The 27384-nt window shown below is 40.8% G+C and overlaps 1 protein-coding gene across 1 annotated transcript; it reads right to left on the bottom strand.

The window, feature by feature from the left end:
- Positions 1–12946: 12946 nt before the first annotated feature.
- Positions 12947–24327, bottom strand: chrnb5a (cholinergic receptor, nicotinic, beta 5a). Its single transcript, XM_070855359.1, has 8 exons — positions 24258–24327; positions 19242–19387; positions 17641–17685; positions 17421–17530; positions 16501–17027; positions 15293–15783; positions 13794–13939; positions 12947–13118 (listed from the first exon to the last, which is right to left on the bottom strand). The coding sequence occupies exons 1-8, from the start codon at positions 24301–24303 to the stop codon at positions 13103–13105; spliced, it is 1527 nt and encodes a 508-aa protein (XP_070711460.1). The 5' UTR covers positions 24304–24327; the 3' UTR covers positions 12947–13102.
- Positions 24328–27384: the final 3057 nt, after the last annotated feature.

Genomic DNA, 27384 nt, shown 5'->3' with positions numbered 1-27384 from the left:
GCTCACTTTATTTAGGATGTTGCACATGGATTTGTTTTGCGCCATTTTTAGCCGGATGAACCGAGTAGACATTGAAATTCATTTTCTGAAACACGTGCCAGTGTGTCCTGATGAGTTCGAGTAAAATGTTTGCAGACTGTAAATCAGAGATCAGAGCCGGAGCGTTAATCATGCTGTGCCTTTCCACAGCCACTAAACTGCAGCAGTGCGCTGCGCTGAGGAGCAAAGTTAAGCCGCTCCGTTCCGCACCATCCTCGCTGCCTCATTGATTGCTGCCTCCCTCCCTCCGCTCTCCAGGTGCCTGTTTACCAGCCGCCGGATCGCGCTGATTAAGTTTAATTTTAGCCCGTAATTTTCCACCCTTGGCTTGACGTCATCAAACAAAGTAGCCTAATTAAGGGAGTAATGCCGAGTCGAGCTGAACCGAGCCGACGCACAACAGCCAGTGAGGTTAGGAAGTGAGAGAGACACAATCCGGGGGGGGGGGGGACAGAGAGAGAGAGAGACTTTCTTTGTGGCTCTATCTCTCTCTGCCTGTCTGACACACGCGCACACACACAAAACACACGCACACACACACATCTACTTAAATGGAAAAAGGTAGTTTGGCAATATATGGGGGAAATTTCTTTTTGTCACTGCAACCCCCTGATGAACAGGTTCTGATTAGGTTCATTATTTTCCAGTTTTATTTGGCTCGCTCACTTTTTATTCTATTTGTGACAAGTAATAATAAGTAATGAATTGAGGTTTACAACAAGAACGTGGTGTAATTATTCTGTGAAGGATCAGCACATCCATATTGACGACAGTAAGGAGTAAGTGAGTGAGTAGGTCTTACTTTACAAATAAAAATGCTAATGTCATTTGACCTATTATCACCATTTGTTCAAATTTTGTTTTGTGTTTTATATAATATATATTCCCTGATGTAATATATCAAGAATCCACCAAACAACAAGTTACTGAGCCACAGTGCCACCTAAGCAATGAACCCATTACAATCATATTTGACAGTTTAGTTTAATACTGTCTTTTAAATCAGTTACCAAGATAATGAAAACACTGCAAATGAGACTGGCTGAAATAATTTCCATTTTACAATAAAGATATTTAAGTGAAAGAGCTGAACGGAGGTGTTTTACCTCAGGTGAAACTCTAACAGATGTGTCATGTGGGATATAAATATCATCTGGTTATATGCAGCACAGCTGTGTGTACGCTTATAGGCCTGCACACACATTATGTCAGGACCTCCCCCTCACCCTCGGGCCATATCACCCAGGATAAATACAATCAACTTTCATAACAGTGTCTAAGTGTTGTCACAACAATCAGCGTCCCCTCATTTCAAGACAAGAACCACCATCAAAACATTTCTCCTTCTCTTCTTTATTTAGCTATTGGAAGGAGTTTATCAGGTCTAATCCCCGCAGACAGGCGATGCATGAAAAGGAAAGATGAGGAAAAACAGAATAAGCACAACAGGGATAATGTGTTTTTGCTGTTGCTGGTGTCGCCATTTGACAAGCACTGAGCTCACAGCGCGGCGTCAAGATATGCTTGTCCTCTCCAGCCTTATTAGTGAAGCAGTTTAGAGGAGGAACTAGGTGAGAATCAATGTTTCTGCCAGGATTGTTTAGCGTGACGCACCACAGCCTGTCCTGCTGCTCTGCCCTGAGCAATGTTTAATTCATGTTTTTTGTAAAAAATCTGGATGCAACGAGTCCAAAAGCCATTAGTGTCATCTTTTCTCTCCACATTTCATCTCTCCATTTTCACCTTCTCTTCTTTCAGCCATCAACCCAACAATACACCAGCTTTCTTAATCAATCACTCTCTGTCCTCCTTTTCATATTGCTTTTTTCCTCTCTGTGGGTTTGTTCCTTACTTGCACAATACATTTTGCCCTTTCCATGCTTCCTGTCACCCTTCTCGTTCCACTTCACATACCTCAAACACCCACCCCCCCGCATCTGTCCTGATTCATACAACGTACACTGGTGCCATCTTTCTGCCTCAAGTGAAACACAGCATATAAAAATATCTATCTCCCTCGCTAGAACTTTTAGACCATTCTGAATTATTCACATCCACATATCTGCACCACATCCCCTGACCCCGAGAGAAGTGCTTTTATTTTCAACCCCAAGTAATGAAATCTGGATGGCCTTTCTCATTCTCCCCGGCATGATCATCACACTGAGGTGAGTTTAATGGAGCGGAGGTGATCAGAGACTTCTGGAAGCTTCCAGGAGGCAAGGAGGTGGATCTCATGTCTTCCTTATATTGTGGGAGAAGAAATAACAATGGTGGTAGAGTGAAGAGGTCAGGTTTGCAATATGGACAGAGCAGAACGCATGACTTTCAAAGAGGTTTGGTGCTGCTGCTTCCAGGAAATCCCAGCAGTCAGACTCCACAAACCGTACTCTGTTCCACCAGTACATCATGATCATACAATACATGGTACAAATATGGGTATAACAGAAAAGTCAGTATAAATGTGACTGTCCAAGACTCCTTCCACTTTTAGTGCAAGGAGCCAAATGAGCTAAAATCTGCATCCCCCAAAACTTTCTTTTAGGGTCTGAAGACAAAAAAGTAGGTTAGTAGGTTGCATGTATCACATAATTGTGATGCCATAAAAACCTAGAGCTTTTTAGAAATATACATCAATAGTGACGGGATTTTATGGCTTCTTTACACGGATCTGAGTTCATTTGAGGTACGACAGGTCATCCAGTGTAATCAATGTAAAAGGTGTGCAGCCTTATGATTTGATACTGGATTGCATTGCAACAGCCTGAAGATAATGAGGTATTTGAATCAACATGTCTCTTACACATTCTCGACAAAAACTGAATATGTTAACTTTAATAAAGGTAAGTTTTTTTGCAAGGCTGCTGTTTTGGATTGTATTGTCATGAAATCTAGTTTCTACATAGACATTAGTTGTTACTAAATATTTCCGTCTTCAAATTGTCCAATGTAACTGACCAAACTTGCTGGTCATTATGTCGTCTGTAGAGTGAAGAGTACATCATGAGAGGTAATACAGAATATTGTGGGCATTTCATGTGGAAACAATGCAGCATGACTTGTGTTTGTTTGGCTGCACTGTAAACAGATACACCAGCTGCTCAACAAGTGTTTGCTGTAGTATTAAGCTGCAGTTCCTGTTACCACAGTAATCACTGATGTCATCGTATTGACCCGTAGTGCCATCTTAAGGATAACAATTTCTAGAAGGACACACACAAACTTAGTAAATGATTTATGAATAGCTGGCGCAACCGAGGGCTGCAGTCCATATGTAGTCATTCATTCTGCATTCTGCTGACCTCTTTCTGGTTGAGTTCAGCATAAGAGGCGAATGTTGTAGGCGAATAACTGTGAAAGAACTGCTTTGCAGAGTAATGGTACATAAATGCAAAAGATACTTCCTCGAGATATTTCTCGAATAGTTATTTAAGTCCAAAAATCTGTCTTGCTGTTTTAATGTAAGTAACTAAATAAAGTGTTTTGCTAAATATAACTGGATGGCTGTTGCTCAAATGGTTAAGCAGGTTGGCCACTTAACTGTAGAGGTAGTGGGTCCTGGCTCCTCCTGTCCGCATACTGAATTGTTGTTGAGCAAGACAATGACGCCCACAGTGCCCCCAACAGGTGTGTGTATGGGTAACATTACATTGGTCTTAATGTAATAAATGGTTATTTATTCTTTCAATGATGGCTTAATAGCAGCCACTGAATCTAAAGTTATTACCTGAGAGCTGAGAAACTTTTTATACCATATTTTTTTCCTCACACAATTTAAGAAAGAGAATGATATAAGAAATCAACGTATATTCAGACTAAGAAAAGTGACCTCAGACCTCAGTAAAGATTTTACATAAATGCTAACACATCTGGTTGTGTGTACGTGAAATGATGTGAGGTCTGCCAACAGGAGCAGTCTTGTTTTTGAACGTAGGATTATCAGCTTAACGCACACACATAAAAAACACATAAATGCAGGTGGAAGAGCACATACACACACCTACACAAACACATCTGTTCATTTGTCTGATTAAGGAAAGCAATAATTTGATTGATTCTGCCCACATAGACCTATACTGTAGCTTTATAGCTCTCTAGTGTGCACACACTGCTGTGTAGATTTAGACACACCTGGGAGTGCAGCACACCTACGTAGGGATGATTTATGTCGGCAGGAGATACCATATTTTACACAGGAGCCAAAACTGAACATGTACGCAGAAAAACACACATGCTGGATTTGCAAAACTAATTTCCCCTGGGGCAGTAAATGTCATATGGTCTGGTGCATGTGGTCCAGAAATGGGTTAGCACATGCTGACTATAACTTCAGTGAATCAAATTGGGGACTTTAAAAACCTGGAATCTGTCCCCATTATATGGCATATGATGGTCTTCACATGCACACGCTCACACTCATGCAAATCACTGAGCTCCACAGGTCCCAGTGTGAGGAGAATGCAAGTCAGGGATTGTAAACTGATGGATTTAAATCTGAAATAAAAGTGGCAGCTCACCAGTGTGGCAATACTTTGACTGTTACAGCTTGTGATGGTGAGGGAAGTAGTATCTGACACTCATAGATACTCGAGCCACAGGCAAGAGGAATAGTTAAACAAGCTCAAACCTCTGTTAGTACATCATAAGTGCTGTCTGAGAGCATCGCACTCATTACTGTCTGCGCAGCGAGATATCTTTTATTCATCGCTCTGGCAGCATATGAGGAAGAGAAGTATAATTAGAGAGTGTACTGTCAACACTGGGATGTTTTTACATGGCTTGGATATCCAAAATGAACCAAACTTACAACCTACTGCCAAACACGCTGCGTCAGTGCTGCGCAGATTGTGAAATATCTGACAGGATAAGTCTTTTAAATATTCAACATTTGCTCTGAAATTTGTTCACAGGACAGAACTGAGTATGTGTTTTTCGTCTTGAATGTATTTCTCAGTGCGGTGTCCCCTTTGGTCATCTTCAGCCAGCAGGCCGAGCAAACACACACATACACACATGCATGCTGACGCACAGAGCGATCAAATATTGTGTGCTGCTGAAAGTGGGTTATCCTGTGGGACAAGCTGACTTAAGCCATCATGCTTAGCAGGCGATATCTAGTGGAGCCGCAAAGACACATTGAACACTCAGAAAGTAATACAGCACGATCATCTGGTAGGGGCCTATTGCTGCACCGGCACAACTCTATCCTGGCTGTTTCACTCTCCACTAGTTTCTATTGTGGACTGAAGAATATACAATACTTCTCTATAGTCCAACGTAATAGTTGTATCAAAAATCTATTTCAATCTCTTGAATGAGAATACTGGCGGTCACTTGATTTGTAGTTCCTCACTGGCGACAGCCATCACTTAAAGTTTCTAAATGACTTAACTGAATAGCTAAACACTCAACAAGGTGGAGGCACTAAAACACTCAGGAATCCACACTGAAGGCTGGTATCTGGCACACAGCCTGTCCCATGTTCTAAGCTATCTGGGCGTGTAGCGTGAAAAAGGACAGATAATTGGGTTTATCACCAGCGTATTTTTAGTTCCCATTTCTCCACACGCAATTTACAAAAGACTGAAAATGGGCGGGGGGGTAGGGGAGTGGAAGAGCAGAAATAGAGAGGAGGGGGATAAGGAGGAGGGGAAGGAGAGGGATGGAGGTTAATAAAGGGAAGAGAAACTAACAGAAAGAGAAAGAAGGAACGGGCCACAGAGATGGAGCCTGGCACGTGTCCAGGTTTTGTGGAGTGTGTGTGAAGGAGCAGTAGTGTTTCCACCCTCAGGCACCAGTGCGGGTAGACGGAGCAGAACGAGCCCTCTGGATGACTGCAGGCGCGCCTGACAAACAACGCTTATTTAGGAGAGCAACCTTAGGAACTTTAGCAACGCACAGAGCCAGATTAACCACCATGCTACAGACCTCTGTTAACACTGGCAAGCATTGTTGGCCATTATAATATCTGCTGCTTGTTGTGTGGTTTGAGGCGTGAGATGAAGACACAGTTAAAAGTGGTAGTCTGAATGTGCAGAGGAGAAATACACTAAAACATAAGCACGGCATTAATCGGATGCCTGGTTTTCATAAATACATACATGTAGTGACAGGTTTAGCTCAAGATTAGAGCTCAAGTCAAATTAATAGTTAGAGAATATTACAAGAATGAACGTTTTAGGAAATACATGTGTTCACTGTCATGCCTGGAGTGAGATGTGAAGACTGATAACACTCTCATTACTACCTGTTAATATGAAGCTACAGCCAGGACATGTTAGCTTTGCTTAGCATTAAGATGGGAAAATGGTAAACAGTTAGTTCGTGCAATATCTGTCTACTGACGCCTCTAACGTTCACAAATTAACATGTTCTTTGTTTAATTTGGTTTAAAAAATTAAACATAGAAATGACACATTGTTGTTTTAGGGGAGGTTGTGTATCCTTTCATTCTTTTGCTAAGTTAAGATAACCATCTCCTAGCTTTAGCATCATATTTAACAAGCAGATGTGAGATGTCAGGCTTCTCATCTGATTCTTGGCAAGAAAACTAAAAAGCTTTTTTTTTTTTAAATATTCCTTTAAGGCAACTGACACAATGGAACCTATTTAGATGATCTGTAGCGTAAAGTCCATGGTGCAAGTGCATTTAGGACGTATCCAACTCCACTTTTGATAATTAAGCAGCACATAATCTTGGAGTAAAGTAAGGCACAAGGTAAAGGAGTTGTGTTCAGTCACTCAGTTAATCATAGGTGTGTTTCGGGCATAACATAAAACAAACCGATAGTTAATGAAAGCCAAGTGTGTCATCTTCCATTCCTTTAAAAAGCCAGGTGTGTCAGCACCTAGCGCCTGGTTATTTAGACGGCAGATTCAGCAAGTTGGAGAAGCAAAAGGTTGCTTGTTACACACACAGCTGCTGTGTGTCCCTGTGTGTGTAACAAGCAAGTGTAGCAGGTGTAAGAGGTGTGTGTTTCAGCTCTACCTGACAATTAAAACTAATCTGGTGATATTAATATTTTTGCATAAACAAAATGACCAGTCCACATCGAGGCAACATTTATCACCACGCTATTACGGTGCCTATGTCCATCCATGACCTCTTGTTGACCTCATGTTTGGCTTATGCTTGTGCTTTGTGATTTTCGTGAGCATTTAGTGATAGTTCGTGGCAGCATGTCGGATATTCTCTGGGAGCCATGGCCATTTAAAAAAGTGGCAAATGCACTTCAGTCACCACAGTTACTGAACCTTAACAAATGGGCAAAGGGTTCTCTGTGTACATGTGTGTGTTGGACAAAAACCGCTGATCTGAAAAGCTGTGTTCACTTAAATCAACCCCTCTGTGGGTCAGCTGAGGCCAGCTCTGCCAGCAGGGATCGGATGGGTGAGGGTGAGGGGTGGCATATAAAGGGAGAGATAGAGAGAGATCAGTAAAAAAGCACTGCCCCGGCTCTGTGAAAAACAGTGACACCACTCAGAAATCTGAGTCATAGGAACTTCTGCTCATCTGCTCTTTTAAATTAATCTGAAACTATACACCATATGACCCCATATTTTACAAATATATAATTAACTAATTATTCACTTTATATAGGGAGTGCATTTGCAAGCCGTGTTCAGTGAGTCTTAAAGTCATTCATTGATTCTCAGTGTTTTTTTAGTCACAGTGATGCACAATGACAGTAGTGCAACTACAAGCAGCAATATTCATCTTATATGACTTACACATGTTTAACATGTTTATACTGCTGATTTAATCACACATTCAAAGTGTCAAATAATGTCACATACTGTATACAAATTCAGGGGCATCTCATTTACAACCTCTTGGTAATGTGTTTACTGAGTTGCACAGAACAACATTACACAATCCAATACAACGGTACGACAGCTGGCCTGTTCTGTCCTCTTCTGCCTTTCCCCCAGACACACTAGCATCACATCTGTCACCTTTATACTCCAGTCAACCTCATATTGATAGGGTGGAACACCTGGTAAATATCACACACACACGCACACAAACACACACAAACCAGAGGGGGCACAGTAAATATGCGTTTTGTCGATAGCTGTTCACCACAGCAGAGGCTCGTAGTAGTTTTGCTGATGTGCAGACTTCAGGAGTCAGTGCTTCACTTTTGCTGAGATAAAGGATTTGAGCCAGTTAAATCTTATCATAGTCTATTATATGTGTGTGTGTTCATTCATGCAGTAGTACATAAAAAGTAACAGAGTGCTCTGTCTTCAGAGGCTGCTGACAGTTGGAAGGTGATGTTATTTTCACCTGATATTACCTTTTTGTTGGCAGATGGAGTTCACAAATTTGGGCATATGCACTCACAAATACACACACAGACGCAGACACACACACACACACACACACACACCTCCAGTGGAACAAAATGCATTAGTGCTGTCGAGCACATTGCCTCTGACTGAGGAAGGCCTTCTCGTAGGCACACAAAGACACACAACAACCCGAATGTCCATTGACAGGATGTGACCCTGCATGTGGATTCAACCTTTTTCCACTTCAGAGAGATCCACTGATCAGAGCAAAGGCTTAAAAAGGTTTTACTTGAAGTGAGTGTGTGTGTGTGTGTGTGTGTGTGTGTGTGTGTGTGTGTGTGTGTGTGTGTGTGTGTGTGTGTGTGTGTGTGTGTGTGTGTGTGTGTGTGTGTGTGTGCGTTCGTTCATTCGTGTGTGTGCGCATTCACAAAAAAGTCTCCACAAATTGTCACCGTGTTTCATTCGGTGTCACCAAAAATACTGATGATAATCAATGATGATAAAAGATACATTTAAAACAGCACAATTACGTGATGTCTGAATGTGTATTTCTCTGGCAGAACACTCACATACATTCACACAAGTAAAACACACACAACTAATTGAGAGCTGTCTTCTGATGCTGTGTGATCATCATAAAGTTCAGAATGTATTTGAGGTTATCCAGATAAAACACATCACAAATGACACAATAGTGTCATTATACCAACTTTTGAAAAGTTTAAAAATACTTCTGCCGACCCCATCTGCCCCCCTCTGAGTATTGAAATTCTCAGTACTGTCAGGACTCGGCTGAGTCTTTTTATAATGTCAGTTATTCCCTCCACTAAAGCAATAAAATGATTTCTCCTCTGCTGATAGTTTCTCGATCATAGAGAGAGTGGTTCAACCGTATTTACCCTCAAGAGCACAAAAAAAGCTGACCTGCTGTCAGCTGTGGACAGACAGCTGAATTGTATTCAGTAAAGTAAAGAGACTCGTCGTAGGGTGTGACATTAAGACAGGATCTAAAAGATTCTGAGCTTGGAAAATGTTCAGTTTATGGTTGTATATCACCTTTTGTGAGCCAGTGGAAAAAGAGGTTTGTGCAAACATCTACAATTTGTCACGACTTGTAGTTACAGAGGACTTTGATGATGGATTTGTTGGAGACTGTTTTCAGCTGTGGACTGATACATATTTGGTGAATATTTACGGCAGCAGGACAATGTGTGTGGGATTGAGTCGAGACGCAGTTGCTGTTTTCATGGTAATAAATGGAACATCACAGCCAGCGCACCAACGTTACTCGCTAATGTGTTTTTAATAGCTTTCGGACGACAATGAAGCGCTATGGAACAGAGACATGAGATATATCAGGCCTTCACTAGGCAGGAAATACTTCTTAGTAGGATCAATGTATTGTTGGTTTTACTTGTTTCATGGGATTTGTTGGCAATAACAACAACAAAGAACAAAACGAGCCGCATCATTCAATAACATTTCACATAAAACAAGAGCCTACATGTAGAATCATGATGTGTGTGGTCTAACAGCAGGTCTATGAGATCCAACCCATCTTTAACTTAAACAGTTATTTATGGCACTTGAATCAGTGCAATAACAATGGTTTATCAACATTACTGTAATACAGTGAAACTATTAATATTCCTGACATGACTCAAGCATCCTTATAGGACCATACCAGTGCTTTTCATGATTAGGCAAAATAACTACTGTCTGCTCACACTGTTCATTAGTACCAGTCATTTCCCAAAGCATGCGGCCATATTTTCACTTTTGCAACATTGTTTAAATTTTCAAAATTAAATGTTCATATTCTAGGTGATATAGTCACCTTAAAATCTAGTGCTTCACATGCCAAAACACATATGTGCATTTAGAACTCATGGCTCATAAAACTTTTATCATCTGACTAATTTAATTTTCATGGTAGAGATCTATATTGCCTCTGTTCCATGTTAGATTAGTTAGCTGGACAGAGGTCCCTCCTACAAGATGTTCTGATTGGACGGCTTCGTGAAGCACGCCATGTTTCTGACGAGAACATCGATGCTAGGGGGGATAAACAACTTTGAAAACTTTGCTGTGTACCTGCAAGGGAACTCTGAAATCAGGACGACTTATCACACATGCAGGTTCATCCACTACATCCCTGCTTTGGTCTTATTCTTCCAACAGCGCTTCCAAAATGTGTTTCAGTGAAAACACTGTTCCACCAGCAGATGCCCTCTGGTTGAGCCAATGATGTAATGCAGGGCATCTTGTTCAAGTCTTCCAGCTCTGATCATCTAATGATAGTGCACATTTTAGTTCCACACAGAGGAATCGTGCATTTGTGTGCTGTCATGTAGCTAAAAATTATTTTCATAGCCCATTCAATACAGCTGTCTTTTTATGACATTTTCTTAATGATGATGAATGATTATCTGTGTTTCCCAGGCCTGTGCAAGGGTGGGACTGGGATGGTGTCGGGATGGGTGCTCCTTTGACCCTGAACGTATCGAGTGCCCTTTTGTCATGGGCACAATTTTTAAGAAGAAGTGACTGCACAATGAAAAGAAATAATCTAGCACATAACTGTTAATCCACAAATGTTACTTACATTCTTTGTACAGATTAAACACAGGAGATATGGTGAGTTAATTTGCAAGCTTTTGTTAGCTTTGGACAGAGACAGGCTGACTGTTTTCTCCTGTTTAGTATATGATATATATATATATATATATATATATATGCTTTGTCTACTTAGTGTTCAGTGTTTTACAATGCAATGTAATTACATTATATTATTGTAGGATTCAATGTTACCATGAACATGGGTTGCCATAATTAAATTAGCCTGGGAAGCCTTGGGAAGTCACAACTGTATATCTTATACGGCGCAGGACTGATACGTCCACTGACTGAGCTGCACCACTGAGGCATTTTCATAAACAACTAAGAAAGCTGATGTAGGATATTCTGTTGAATTTGTTATTATATCAGTATGATGCAAACTGAATGATATATTTTCTCTAAAAGAGCAAACAACTGCACCTAAAGCTTCTGGTAATAAGAACGATGTGTGCTGTATTTCGACTGCTCTGATTGGTTGCGGGTCTGTCCATGTGCAAGAAATTTTGGTCTGCACCTGCTGATAACACTATCAACACACAATCCTTCACAATTCTTGGTAATTAAAAAATGAACTGAGATTGATTGTCCTATGTTCCCATTTTTAAGTTTGAGCTCCTTCCCCACTAAAGGTCTCTGCATGGCCATGATGTTCCCTGTTGACTTCCCAAACATCATAGCTTATGAATAGAACACTATGTGGCAGCTTAGAGCTGAACGTCTCTTGTCGGGCCTTCGTTTCAGCACATGAACAATCCATTGGGAGAAATTCATTGATTATTCTGTGACTTTAACTCTTTCAAAACTCTAAGATAAAGTAACTTTTTTTAATCAAGACCAGTAAGGAGATGTTTCTGATTATCCTTTAGCTATGTTAAGCAAGTGTCAACGATTTTGATGGCAGAACAAAATAAAGTGAAACCAGTGGGTGTTTCTATCAGGTATGAAAAATGCATTCTTAAAATGCAGCACCACTTGCATCACTTGGAAAATGGTTGTCAGTAATGTGTGTTATAAGCACACAGGATTTACTGGGCAAAACCAGTATGCCAATACCAAAAACCAGTACCTTTAAGTAAAGAAATACCAGACAAATGTGAGAGAAAATCTGGGGAACGTGTGAAGGAACAATATTGACCAAACACATACAATGTACAGCTTTTTATTCAACATGTAACAGAATACAGCCATGATTACTGTTAATACTGCATATAACCTGATGGCGCTACAATTGTGCTGTGATATGAACACAAACAAAGAAAAATAAGACAATAATCAAGTGAGAGAAAGACAGAAAGAGAGATACACATTCTTCAAAATAAGACAATGCGTTAACGGTTACAACACTGCTTGGGAGGTCGTTGGTGGAGATGAGGCACAAAGCTCTGAAGCAGAACAAGAAAAGAACAGAGCGAGAGAGAGAGAGAGAGAGAGAGGATGCATTAATAATTTTATGAGGAGAAATGTGGATAGGACAATGCGTCCTCACTTTGTTACAATAAAGCTCGGTTTGAGAAGTGTAGAGAAAGCAGGAAATGATGGTCCATTGCACTGTGCCAACATGAACAACTGGTACAATGTCTTATACTGTCTTATTTTTTCACATCAACAATGCTGCAGAGGAGAGCTGTAATGTGTAATGAACCTTTGTGCCTCCATTGCACTCGAGTCTAAAAAGCTCCCGCTGTTCCATCAGCAGTGCAGCCAGTCCAAAAAACAAAGACAACAAATTAATAGTATTTTACAACAGCTTTGTGGTTTGTGGTTGTTCTTTACATTGGTGCTGGGAAGAATAGTCTGCAACTGTCTTGCATGTTGAGTCAAAAATTGTGCACGGGCACCTTCCTGGCTCCATGACAAGTTAGAAGATTGTTGGAAGGTATAAAAGTACACCAAGACTGCCATGCCTGTGGTGATGGCAGAGCTTGGATGGAGACCTAATCTGTCAAAAAATAGAAATCATGCAGTAAAATAAAAAGTGTTTCAGTATGATTCTGTCTTTATTTAATGTCCACTGTTGCAACTGTTGGCTGCATCGATTCGGCTGGTTATGCATCAAATCCAACGCTCAAACACAGATCAGAGCCAGACCGGGTGCAGCTTCTCAGGAACACTTTCATTCAGCTGCTTTCTCTCTCGTGTCACAGAAATCCTAGAAATCTCCGTACCTATTAAAAGCAAAACACAACATAGTAAATATAAACATTAATGAAGACAAATGTTATATTTTTGGTTCCTGGCAGGACTCGAGACATTTTTAAGTAGTTAGCATTAGCAGAAATAACATAACCAACTATGGTTGGCTATAGACTCTCAAATCAATTCTGATTCTGCATCATTATTCCGGTTCTTATCAATTCCTGCAAATGTTAGCGAATTGTTTGAGTGTCAAAGAAATAATCATCTCTTTTTTCATCAGATTTAGGCATCATGAATGTGATTCTGCCACACTGTCTCTCAACCAAGAGCCCATTAATCTGCATCAGTAATCAGACAAAAATGGTGCAGGTTAGAAACACGCCACTTTCTCATACATGCTGCTCGGAGTCCAGAAAGTTCTGGACCGCTATATTATAGATAGTGCACACAACTGTAACTAGGAAAGTAGAAAAGTGTAGCATGTCTAGACTTCACATTCAGTAATCAGTAAACAGAATTTTTGAAAGCTAAATTTTGAAGCTTTTTAACTCAGAGGCATTTCTCCATAACCCTAGCACACAGCATTAGCCACCACGGCTAAATAAAGACCGTTACCTGATTTGGCATATAACCAGTTCAAATCAATATAAATGCTGTGCTGCTATGTATTTTAATGTGTGTTTCAGAGTGTGCATATGACTCACTCTGTGTCATCAGCAGTGGGAGTGTTATAGCTTTGGAACAGCGGCTGCATGAAGAGCCCCAGAGTTCCCACCACACACACCAGGATGAAGATCCACAGAAACAGACGGTCTATCACCATGGCTACGTACTTCCAGTCTTCTATGATCTGGAACCAAACCAACAATTTTAGTCTATTACAGATCGTTAAGACAGATCAAATCATGACTATAAAGTATGTGTGTGTAGGAGCAGACCTTCAGGGAAGCACCATGTTTGAAGTCTTTGGGTCAGAGGAACATGAGTTTGGTTAGGGGGTCTCTAAAGGTTTGTGTAAATGGTTAATGACAAATGGACTGTACTTGTTTGGCACATTTCATGCATTATTTATACTCTGATGGGAGACCATGTCAACCATGCCATCAGGAAGAAACTAACCACTCACACACACGCACACACTGAAGCTGTGCTTAAGGCGTGTTTTGGGATTCAGTGTCTGGGCCACAGACACTTTGACATGCTGACTGGGAGAGCAGAGAACCAAACCATGCTCAAAAACCACCTTTTACCCATTTTACAGTTACATTTGCTCGATCCCTGCAGTGGTAACGTAGCACTGAAGTTGGTTTGTCAAGCTGTGGCTTCTCCACATGGCAGAATGGTGTTTGTTTTAAGACAGTAGCAAGAACGACATTCTGCATTTAAAGAGTTTGGAGGGTCTGTTTTAGCCCTTCAAATGGAAGGACACTTTGTCTGCTAACACGTGACCTGTAATGGTTAGCATGACTAGCTTACTACCGATTCCAAGGCCTTGCAGCACATGATTAAGTAAATCCATTAGTGTGTGGGGTTATAGGTTACACAAAAAAGACCACTCTGACCACCACTTTTCAGAAGGAGTATCGGTGATCAGAAGCAGTGCTTTATTAACTTTTACTGTGGCTATGAAACTTCCAGGACACCAAATGCATATCAGGGTATAATTTTAACTGCACATCAGCCGGGAGTGCCAAGAGGCAGAGAGGCAGCTTGATGAAAAATTTGCCATGAGCAATTCCAGCTGCAAAACTTGTTTGTAATATTTATTAAGTGTGGGAGTTTTGAGGAAGTTTAGAAGCCGAAGGACACAAATCTGGGGTTGGGGTTAGTGCTTAGCTCAGTCAGTTTGTGTTTGTATAGGAGTGTGTGCAGGGTTTTCTGAGGATATGTAATATTTTCAGAGAAAGATAGATGATTGACGGATTGGCGTAATGTAGCAGAAGGACAAAAGCAAATTTAAGACAAGCCGTTTTCCATTTCCCATCTGGCCCTGATAACCTTCTTTTCTTGTGAAAATTTCTTCAATCCTCCCTGTTGCATCTTTGTCATCATCCATCTCAATAATCGGCTTTCATAGGTCTTTTCTTCCCTCATTTTGTCTGTACAATAATATATCCTGTCTTTCTGTGCTTTCATCCTTTGATCCTATTTCGTCCTGCTCATCATCACTTATCTATCTTCTGCCAAAGGTTTATCTCCTCACCCCGTCATCGTCGTCTTCTGTCTTCATGTGTTCCGCGATGTATTTCACTCCATCCACTGCTTCCTCCAGATCTGCATCCCACTGAACAGCCAGCCGCCTCCGGAAGTCTGAAAACCCACCACCCCCATCCGGGATGTCGCCCACCTTCCAGCAAAACTTGTGCGCCAAGTCTTCATTCACGTAGAAAGAGTCGCTGTCTGTTCGGATCCCTCCGAGTCTGATGTTGGAGTACTGCTTCTTCTCAGTGCCGCTCTGGGAATTGTTTTTCCCAATGGTATTCCGTTTGGCGTACTTCTGGCGGAGTTTATCCCGTACGTTGGAGGAGCCTGGACGTCTCATGAGGAGGAAGGTGGGAAGGCGCACTAGGAAGAGGCGTTTAACCCAGTCTGGCATGTGGTGGGTGGATGGGGAGCGGTGGTGCACATTGAGGACACAGACAGTGCTCACAGTAGAGAAAGTGACCAGCACCATGGTGAACATCAAATATTTACCTTTAAAAGAGTGACAGACAGAGAGAGAAAGATAAGAGACCACCATGAACAAATAATTATTGCTTCTGCCTTTAGTCACGCTGCTTTCAGTTGTTACTCTTATTTGAATAATGGTGCTTAAAATATACTTATGAATCAGGGAAAATTAGGAATGACATAAGTCATAGCATAAGCCTTTTAAATAAAGGCCTGGTTCTCTGTACAGGTACACATGTAAAGTAAATAATGACCCTGGGCACTGTTTAGAAAAGGTATTTATCATGGTTTATATTCTGCAGTAGCAGTAGTGCCCTTTTGCAGATGGACTTGGAGGACCCTTGGGGTCACAGTAATGACCATGTCGGGCTTTTTCAATGTTGATATTAACAAACTATAACTTGAGATTCAAAGCAATAGTTTGACATTTTGTTACATATATGAGTATATGAAGATGAAACTCCTTAAGACTTAAACCTAACCATGATACTTTGCATCCAAGCCATGATGATAGATTAACAATATTAATCTATATTTATCTAGTTTGGTTATTTGTGATACACAGTCAAAGATCAAATGTTATTTGTATTTTATGTGTATAGTGACATTTTCAGACATCTCAACACTTATATAAATCATATTTTTGATTTTGGAGTTTTTCCAATTTACCATCTGTAGGTGATGGTTCATATCCTTAGATTTCTTAAGTCTACACATGAGGCATACATAAATATGGCTGACCTATGAGTGGCACTGCGAGAGAGGTGGGTGGCACAATCTTCGATATCAGCAGCAGGAACACAGTGAGCGCCAGCAGCACTGAGATACACAGCGTCATCTTCTCCCCGCAATCTGACGGCAGATAGAACACCAGGATAGCCAGCGAAGTGATCAGCACACACGGGATGATCAGATTAATGGTGTAAAACAGCGGCTTCCTCTGGATCACAAAATCATAGGTGATGTCCAGGTAGGTGATGTCATTGGGGTCCTCGTTTTTACGCGCGGGCAGTGAGACAATGTCCCATTCTCCACTCGGTGTGAAGTCATCACGGCTGGCAAAGTCACTAGTGAGGATGAGATCCACTTCTGTGTGGTCGTAGGTCCAGGAGCGGAACTTGAGAGTGCAGTTCTGCTGGTCGAAGGGGAAGTTCTGCACCTCGATGGCGCAGGCTGACTTGTAGATGGCCGGGGGGAGCCAGAAGATGTCTCCTGTGTTGGAGACCACAGCATTGCAATAGAAGGAAACCTCATACACGCCATCAGCACTGTGAGAGGTTGTGGGTGAAATGTAAGATTAGAAACAGAGTAAGGAGTCAGAGTCTACAATTACAGTCAACACTTGAATAAGACATATTAGAAGTCAACTAAAAACAGGCTTGGAACAGAGAGAGAAAGCAGAGCATTCTAATTATGAAATCCCCATTGATCCCATCTCCCTTTTTAGCAGCAGATTTCTTGCTTGAGATGCGTTGATGGTACTGCTGGAAAACCTCTCCACTCCAGCAAATTAAGGCCACTACACACATATACACACAAGCTGTAAATGTGGCATTTTTTTCATTACAGTGACTTTACAACAGCATCATAGAAACAGATCACCTATATGAAATTCAGACAAACAGGTCTTCTCTTTGGCGGGATTACATGCAAATGCTTACTTGTTGTACAGCACTATATCAGGGAGCCAGATGTGTTTGGATGGTATTCGTAGTTTTTTGATGCCTTCATACTTGTCTGGATCCCACCTCAGCCTGTAGTCATTCCACTCCTGCAGAAAGAGCATCTCTAAATTCCCTTATTGTCATACACCCACACACTGTACGTACTGTATATGCAACACTGTGTGTGCACAGGACAGTTTGGAAGATTGTATTGTACCTGAAACAGCCACAAGTTGGTCGTCATTATCTGTTCCCTCTCATTCTGCAAGGAAACAATAGTCAATTTGTCATCCAATGAGCATCATTTCCATAAAATGTCACCCTATGGTATAAATGATATAACAAATAATGATATTATGATAAATAAATTGTAATGCTGTCTCCCGGCAGAGTGTGTGCTCACAGCACGCAGTGGAAAACAGTCTTCATTCAATATTCCAGAAACATAGATAATCCAGAGATGGATTAATTTTTCAAAAACAGAAAAATTATCCATCCATTCATTTTCTAAGTTCCTTATCCTGTTCAGGGATGAGGGAGGGCTGCAGCCTATCCCAGCATGCATTGGGCGTGAGGTGGCGTTCATCCTGGACTGGTCATCTGTCTATCACAGGGCTAACCCAAAGAGACAAACAAGCAGAGTCAGACTCATTCTCACCTACAGGCACTTTAAAGTTTCCACTTCACCTGACCTGCATGTCTTTAGACTCTGGCAGTATGATACATTATCATGAAGTTTTTATTATCACACATATAATACTATAAGATGTTGTAATATTTATGTAGCTAGTTTCATTCAAGATAGACCAGGGCAAGTTGAACTGATGCAGTTACAAAGTTACCACATAGTAATCATAAAAGCTTAAGTAAGGCAATAACACTGTTTTTTACATGAGACTTTTGATAAAGCAGGGGGCTACGAGACAGAATACACCACTGATTAAAGAACCTGCACACCCACACTGGTGTTTTCAATTACTCTGGCTAGTTAGGCTGCATTCACACTGCAAGACTTGATGCTCAGTTCAGATTAATTGCTCAGATCTTCTTTTTTTTTTGTTTGATTAAAATTCAAATAGTTTTTGTGGGGTAGTGGCTGCTACTTCTGTGTGTGAGGTGTGTGTAGATGCAGGAGTGGTGAACGGCTTCACAGGAAGAGATTTAACTCAAAATTCAGAATCAAAAGAGATCAGATTCCATTTGATATGTGCTGTTCACATTGTTCACACACAGATTTGAGTCACATATGAGGGAAAACAAATCAGATTTTGGCCACTTTTGCATGCAGTCTGACTTCTAGTCAGGTGGAAATAAGTACAGGTGTAATAATGAATAATGGCTGAATTCCATTTAGCTGCACGAGTTAGAGTTTAAGAATAGGGGAAAAGTGTACCAGTGATACTATCTCTATACGCTTAACGACAACCATGGTCCCAAATTTTCAAGTATGTTACCAGATGTTTGCTATAAGTGTGTGCAAAGCTGCGGTGCTTTTTTTTTTTTTTTCCACAGCAAAGTGCGAAGTCGGCAGCCTTCATATAAATAAAGACTTGGTATCTGAAAAGACATTTTAAAAAGCAAAAAGTACAAGAATTGCTGGAAGCTTTAAAAGATATGAATCCAAGTTGTCAGGACCAGGTGACAAAGCAAAACAAGGAAAGACAAGTAGGGGTACAATTTATGCATTGTGACCAAGCTGCAGAGATCACAGATTCAAACTGGATCCAGCTCATACAGAATTACTCAGCTGAACAAACTGTTATGTCAATAGGTTTTGTTTTTGTCACAGTGTGTGTTTTCGTGTATAAATCTACTTACTACGCTGATGAGCTGAGACAGAGACACCTGTATGGAGATGGTGACCTGCTGGCTCTTATTGACAGCTGGTCTGATCAGTTTGTTGTAGCGCTCCGGACCCAACAAGTAATTCACCAGCCGCTCCTCTGCATTCTCTGCCCTGCTGCCTACAGGCAAGTCAGAACACACACAGAGGGGCAAGCATTAGAAAGTGCTATAAACGCTTAGATGCATCTCGTTTGACAACACAGATACACTTGCATGCACCTGTTCTTCTCTGCTTGAAAAGAACGCTATTAGCAAACAATAAGCTCTGCTAGTTGGACTAGTGTGCTTCCCTTTCGTTGTAACATTCAGTACAAAGTTGCCACCATATAATGTGTGTGTGGGCAGGGCTGCAGTTCCAAGCATGGCATTCTCTCTATCACAGTCTGTTTTCAGTCCAGTATCATCATGAATGATGAACAATAAACAAGTTGGCTGTAAATGAAGTCAATTTACCAAAGGGCATCAAGGCTGAATCACGTGCTCCCTTTTAAATGTTTGTGTGTGTGTGTGTGTGTGTGTGTGTGTGTGTACGGGTGTTGTCTCTCTTGCAGTCTCACGCTTTACTGCAGGGTTTTAGAGCAAAAGAACAAACAAAAATCCAGTCATGCATCCATCTCTGTGAGAGGATCCCTGAAGCTTTGTGTTTCCTCAGCCCTAAATTATTGGTTATGTAAAAGTGATCTTATGAATAAGTCAGAAGCTTTGCTTTTGACTCACTCTCCTGGCTTCCACAGCCATTATGTCGACATTGTCAAGAGAAGTGACAACAGCGCAGAGAACATTTAATATCTGGAATGCTTCACCCCTTCCGTGCTACATGAATTGTCTGTTTTTGTAAGATTACATGCAGCGAAGGTTGAGTGAGCAAGGATGTTCTTTTTTCCAACAACACCCTGCTGATTCAAGTTTTCATGTCACTGTGAATGTCAGTGATGTTTTCAGCTATTTGAAAGCAAAAGGCAGGGGAGTTTCAGTCTACACTTTAGTCTAACATCAGAGGATAAAAGGTTTGACATCAAGTAATGACCTTAATCATCTATTTGTGTAACAGCAACATGTTAGTTAAACTGAAGATTAACCTAATAGTTAGAGTCCCTGTGCAGTAGCATGGACTGTATTAAGTGTGCAAACATGTTTGGTAATGCTTTAGATTACAGCCTGCAAATAATTTAATCATTTAGTACATACAGGGTGTCAATGAAATACTTACTGGGTACCTACACTAAAGAAGACATGGGGTTTTACAAGATATGGGCGTAACAACTTTGTCTTCAGAAGACACTTAGAAATCAATCACAAGATGAGTTTTTTTATTTAATAAATATATGGCACAATAATATCATTACTGGGTATGAAGGCAGCTTTATTATTTTTATTATCATGATATATATACTGCATTTTGTAAATCACAGGGTTCAAGGAATATGTAGCAGGAGCCAGTTGGTTTGGTTAGCTTAGCTTAGCATAAAGACTGGAGATGGGGGTGAATAGCAAGCCTGACTTTATCTGAATGCAACAAAATCTTCCTAGCAGCACCTTTATAGCTCATGAACACGCTATTTCTTCTTTTGTTTCATTCAAAGGTATTGGAGTCTCTGCTGTTTGCCTGAAAACTAGAACCCCCCCCAATAAAAACTTGCTGAGGTGAGGTAATTACTTTTAAAAGATCAGACTACTCCTATAATTTGGCATTCTTCTCCAAAAGTATAACACTGGCAGACTCATGCTGGACAAAAAAGCAAAACTGATGCAGCAGAACCAGCGATATCATCTCTTTTTTTTTATTCCATGCCATATTCTTCCTTGACAAAACTTGGTGCTTTCATTTCCCACAATGCAAACTGACTGCCTGTAGTTCAGTCCCATAATCAGGTTTGTTATGCTAGCGCAGCTAACGCTGCGAAGCTGCTGGCTTCGAGCGGAGAAGAGGAACAGGCTACAAAAGTCTGGTAAGCTCACTCCTTTCAAACTGCTCTCTTGCAGATTTCATTTTGAAATTTTAAAACCAGTCCCCAGCCCCAACTGATGATGACTCAAGTCACTTCACTTTAGTCAGTTTATCAGATGCTTTGCAGCTCCTTCTTCTTTCACATCAACAGTCCCCATGATGTGTAAACAGGCTTTGGTGCTTAAATGTAAATGTCAATGTTTGATTGCATCCCCCTTTAAGCGACTTTCCACCCGTGGTTGGAAATAACAGGGGAGGCAGGGGGGTCCAGATCCCCCTTCTTGGGAAAAGCACAAGTTGTCCCCTTCAACATACTTTGAGCATGTGCACTTTGAGCACTTTGTGCGAATTATAGACACAAAACAATTGCTGTTTTTAACATTTGTAAGTTTTACAAGTTTCTGTGGGGAGAATAACTGAAAGTATGTGAGTAGTGGCCTCGAGTAAGTAACTAAAAACACATCAGACATTTTGTGTCTCGTAAAGCTAAGAGGAGTTTTAGGAGTTTTGAAGGTGGCTTCAGCTCAGGAGGATCATCCTCTGACCACAGGGTTGGTGGTTTTATCCACGTCAAAGAGTCACTGAACCTCAAATGGTGCTCGATGGTCAGGCCAGCATGAGTGAGTGTGTGCACGAAGGGGTGAATACGTGGCAAAAAAACACGTAATGCCCTTTTTTACTACTTTATTTGTATTATAATAATAGTTATAGTAACCTGTGGTGTCCACCTCAGGAATTGCTTTCAACAAATGTGTATGTTTATTGTCTCCCCTCAGCAGGAAAATGAAATAACCATCCTTGAGTACACATTTAAGAAAGATCACAAAAAAAATTGGAAAATAACTCAGTTCCAAGGTATGTGGCCCAGCCTTTTCACATGATGAGTACAGTGTAACATTCATTTAGGATGACAAGTAATCCTGAAGTTTGAATGCAACATGAAACGTTAAAGCCTTTAAGATCGTGGTTGATTATTATCTTGGAACCGGTGTTTTTTTTTTATTTTATGTTGTACAACAGCTATAACAGTGATGCAGTGACTGAGAGGTGGTGCCAAACATCATTACATAGTACAAAATCTGGTCAAGTCTTCAGGCCCCCAGGGGAATGCATACACTCACAACAACATGGTGGAGGACACAGGGAAGAGCTACGTGCTTTCTTGGTGTATTACACCATGTAAATATTTAAACCTAGATTCCAGAGTATCTTTGCCTTGATGGATGTTACAGAGTAGAGCCTGTAGTATTGCCTGTCATAGCCGATCTTTGTCAGAGTCCAGAGCAGATGTGACCATTAAGGTTCTCAGATTTAAAAAGTCTTTTTTTTTTATTGATAGATACATCTAGCCTATGAACTAAAGCTAAAGCCTACAAGACACGTTAAAACAATTTTGTGGGGAAAGGATGAAAAACTTACAAGAAATCCTGAATCAAGGTCAGGTTTAAAAAAAAAGAGAAGAAAATTTAAAAAATAAATAAAAGACAGCTCTTCTTTTAGGACAGTGGTGGAGACATTCAAGTGTTCTGCCTAAAAGACAGGAGACGGTGCTTTCTTGGCAGTAGGTATAAAATAACCCTCTGTAAATTATTCAAAGAGCCCATCTGCTTTTACTTACAAGTATTTTAAGAGTACGAACACTGCACACAGTTTTAGTCTCAAGGGCAAAAGTTGCTGCAAGGAGTGTTGTGGCTGCTTTTAATTCAGAAACTTTAAGACAAAAGGAAGATACAACATCTCCTATCCTTCTGGGATACACAGAATTCCTCTGAGTTTGAATGTGTCTTTACTCATATAGTCATAAAGAGCTCGGATTTATCATCAAACATAAACTAATGATGCTATTAACAGAAAAAAACATATGATAGGAAAAAACAGTAGGTACAAAGCATAGCTAAGGCACACTGAGGGCATGGCTATTATTAAGGACACTGAGGTCATGTTGAAAGCCTGAGGAGTTGTTACATTCTACAAATGACCAGTTATTTCATCCTTCAAGTGATGTGCTTATTTGTCAAAATGTGGTTGTTTCTGTCAAGAAATTAAGTGGTTTTCTACCACAGCGATACTCATGTGGGGAAGGGTCTGACTACCATTCAACCATCATGGGGAGATAAAATTTGTCAAATAAATAATTAAATGTTTGGACTAAATGCCATAGTCAAAAAAAAAAGAAAAAAATTCTAAGAGAGGTTTTCCCTTCGCTTCAGCTCATGGCTTGAGTAATTTGAAAATCCAGACCACAGCCCTGTCTACAAAGACATGATGTCTCTAGGATGTCTCACAGAGAACACAAGATTAGTCCTGCGGTGGTTTAGTGCTGGGATTGGTTCAGATTTCCTTTCATGTATGGGTCTGTTTGTTACAGAATAAATAAATATAAAAATAAAGGAACATTAAAAGGACTGTAAGGACACACAGGAGGCTGCACTGAGTCCTCTCCTGTTTCTCTTCAGTAACATAAGGTACAGCAGATTGAATTAACCACTGACAGCAAACAGGCATTCAGAATATATATACATATATATATATATATACATATATATATATATATATATATATATATATATATATATATATATATATATATATATATATATATATATATATATATATATATATATACACATCAGCATTTGAGTTGTGACCTGTTCATGATTACTGAGAGGAAATTCATCTTAAGGTAAGTTATCTCCTCTGCAACTTCTTTGTGTGTGTGTGTGTGTGTGTGTGTGTGTGTGTGTGTGTGTGTGTGTGTGTGTGTGTGCATGTGAAAGAGAGAGAGAGAGAGAGAGAGAGAGAGAGTGTGTGTGTTCTTTTATATCTTTTGAAAATATTTTTGCATGATGACAAAGTTGTGTATAAACCAGCACCATGGACAGCGCCTTCATGCTTTAGACTGGCTGGTTAAAGCTCACAGAAAAGGGTATCAGCAATTTATGAAAACAACTGTTTTTTGGTTTTGTTTTTTTTTTGCATATTACGTTACGTCTTTGCACACACACTTTGGGAAAATGTGAAGAATATATAAAAGCACTCACTTGTGAGAGAGAGAATGGAGAGCAGGAGAACAGTGTTGGTCGTCATCCTCTCTGCTTCCCTGGATAAACTTGCTACTGTCTGATATTGACTTCCCAAAAAAAAACAGGTAAAAAAGGAAGTGCCTTGAATGTAACTAGCGGGGATTGACAGTGTCTTGATCCCGCCGTGATACAGTCAGCCTTCTTTCTTTACATCTCCCTCTTCCTCTCTGCGCTGGCTGCCACACACCTGCTCCGGCTGGTCGTCTGTTGCTGGAATACTGGACAGCGGGGGGGAAAAACTGTATGAACGAAGACACTTTGGCTAAAAATGTTTATTTGCCAAAAACAACATGTTGGTCCTGTGTTTGATAGCCTAGAGGAGCAGGGCTGGCCATTGCGCGCCGCTGCGTAAACCACAAAGCAGCCACGGTGACATCTAAACCGCTCTCGATCCACATCCAGCCGTCCAAATGAGAGTAAGATTACTGTTGTCCTCCGTAAAAGAAAAAAAAAGGCTCATTTAACTTCTCCTTCTGTGAACTAAAGCGGCAGCGAGGCAGCAGCTCACCTGCATTAAGTTCACTCTCTTCTGGCGAAGCGCAGACAAGTTCTGGTGCGTTAAGAAACTGGCGCAGCTGCTCAAAGTGCAGACAAGGACCTTCTGCGTCGATTCCTCAGGGTAACTACTTGCAGTCAAAGTCCAGAAAGAGGCAGTTAAAGTCCAAGAAGAGGCCCGGGAGGATTTTCCATGAAAGTCCGTGTTGCCCGGAGGAGACGCCAGGAGGAGAAGCTGGAGGAGGAGGAGGAGGAGGAGGAGGAAGGGGTGCCGGTGGTGGGGAGGGGAGGTGGATGCGCTCCTTCAGCTTCGGACCGGAGTGGAAAAGATTCACGTCACTGCTTGAAGTGATGTCCGCTCTAGATGGCCTCAGTTGTGCCGGTGGTGCTGTGATAGCCTACTTTTCAAGGCGCCAAGTGAAGCCAAAGTTGAACAAATCAAAGAAGAAAACGCACAGGAGACATCAGCGCGACATCAGAAGCAGAGGTGTTGTTAAGCTGATTGTTTAGGTACAAGTTTACCCAAAGTGTGCTCAGCTGGAAGACGAGCGTTATGATGACTGGAATATGGTCTGAAATGGAATAAGCAGACACCCATGGAGTGCCAGATGTGAGCAGATGTCATAACGAGTGGAGGAGGGGTGCGGAGAGGATGGCTGTGTGGGGGAAAAAAAAGTATCACTCAATTGAGTAGAAAATAAGCACAAAATATGACAAGTAATAAAAAAAAACTGCTCTTGCAGAAAGTCAGAAACAGACAAGAACACCAGGTAAGTAGAATATTGATATCATATTACATAATATATTCCTAGAGTAGTTATGATCATTGCAGCACTGCTCCTTATACTACAGACTGGTACTGTACCTTGTTGTATTTTACATTTTCTGTCTATATAACTACAAGTGTTCTGTGCATACATACTACTTTCACTTCTAATTGATTTTCATTATCGCATGAAATTGTTGCAGGGGTGGTTTTTCTGTGCACCTCAGGAGGAGCAGCTGCTGTGCTGGTAATGGAGGATCCAATGAATAAATAAACAAGTTTGGTTGATAACAGCACAATGTCCTGCCAGAGTGTCACTGAACAAGACGCTGCACACTCTGCACTTCCAGAGAATTTTATGATGTCCAATTCTTTATAATTTGTGTCTCATTTACTTATGTATGTATTTATTTATTTATTCGTGCAAAGGAATCTACAAATTTGCAAGTATTTGGACACAAGCTGTCTCCTACTTCAGTAAAATGAAAGTAAAAGTTACGTCGCAGCATCCCGGCAGATGTAAGGTGTAAGTGTGCAGATGCATCAGTCGAACATCACAGTTGAGTCACAATAAACCAAGAAAACACATTTTTGAGCTTTAAGATCATAAAGAAATGTTAGAAGTGGAAACTGCAGTAAGCACAGATTTCTTTATTTATAGTCACTATCTGTAATGTCTGAAGAATCCCAGTTAACATTAGAGGCACTCCACTGTTAGAGGAGCTAATCTCTTCATCGAATCATTTTATGATAGTGAGAAGATGTTGGACTCTGCATCATCTACCTCATAACATTCACCTGTGTTGCATATGTGTGTGTGTGTGTGTGGGGGGGGTTGCTTTTATGCTCATGCCAGGAATATTTTTAACAGTTGGACTGGGTGCACATGGCTATGCTTTTCCATCACACTAAGAGGAGAGGCATGTCGCAGGCCACCGTGCTGCACAAGTCTCAGTGAAAAGAAAGGCTTGGGTGTGAAAGCAATAAAAAGGAGAAGACATGAAACATCTGAACCGCTTTTAGAAATTTCTGCTTGTCCCTTGTGAATAAACCATTGCAGGTTCAGTGGCTAACAGTCGCAGCCATGGATTCCTCTTGGCCAGCAGGACTGAGTGGTTCTTTAATCGTGATACAATGAAATACACAATGAAATACACATACAATACACAAGCAAGATGTATTCAAGTAAAACAAAATCTAACACATAATTTATGACATAATTGAATCTAAATAGCTTTTCTCTTCCTTTCAGTTGTGCATGTGGATTGTACTGTGCAAAAGTCTTATACATGCTGAGAAATGCTGTAAAGTCAGGATGTTTTCAAAAGTATAACATTTAAATTGTTTATTTTTATCGATTTACAAAATGCAAAGCGAGCGAGCAGAAGAAAAATCTACATCAAATAAATATTTGGTGTGACCACCCTTTGCCTTCAAAACAGCATCAGTTCTTCTTGGTACACTTGCACAAAGTCAACTGTTTTGTAGGATCATAGTCAGGTGTATGATTAACCAGTTATACTAAGCAGGTGTTAATGATCACCAGTTTCATATGTAGGTTGAAACATTAGTCAGTCATTAACTGAAACAGAAACAGCTGTAGGAGGCTTAAAACTGGGTGAGGAACAGCCAAACTCTGCTGCCAAGGTGAGGCTGTGGAAGACAGTTTCATGTCACAGGTCATCATGGGAAGACTGAACACAGCAACATGACACAGTTATAGTTATACTGCATCAGCAAGGTCTCTGTCAGGCAAAGACTTCAGAGCACACTGGGGTTTCCAGATGTGCTGTTCAAGCTCTTTTCAAGACACACAAAGAAACG

This window comes from Pempheris klunzingeri, chromosome 3 (assembly GCF_042242105.1).
Source record: "Pempheris klunzingeri isolate RE-2024b chromosome 3, fPemKlu1.hap1, whole genome shotgun sequence".
Taxonomy (NCBI): domain Eukaryota; kingdom Metazoa; phylum Chordata; class Actinopteri; order Acropomatiformes; family Pempheridae; genus Pempheris; species Pempheris klunzingeri.
The sequence above is the reverse complement of the archived record's forward strand: the minus strand, read 5'-3'. Positions and strand labels throughout refer to the sequence as shown.

Coding starts and splice junctions, on each gene's coding strand:
- chrnb5a (XM_070855359.1), bottom strand. CDS start 24,303: ATGACGACCAACACTGTTCTCCTGCTCTCCATTCTCTCTCTCACAA. Junction 17,531..17,640: donor CCAACTTGTGGCTGTTTCAG/GTACAATACAAT, acceptor CTCTTTCTGCAG/GAGTGGAATGACTACAGGCT. Junction 17,028..17,420: donor GATATAGTGCTGTACAACAA/GTAAGCATTTGC, acceptor AACCTCTCACAG/TGCTGATGGCGTGTATGAGG.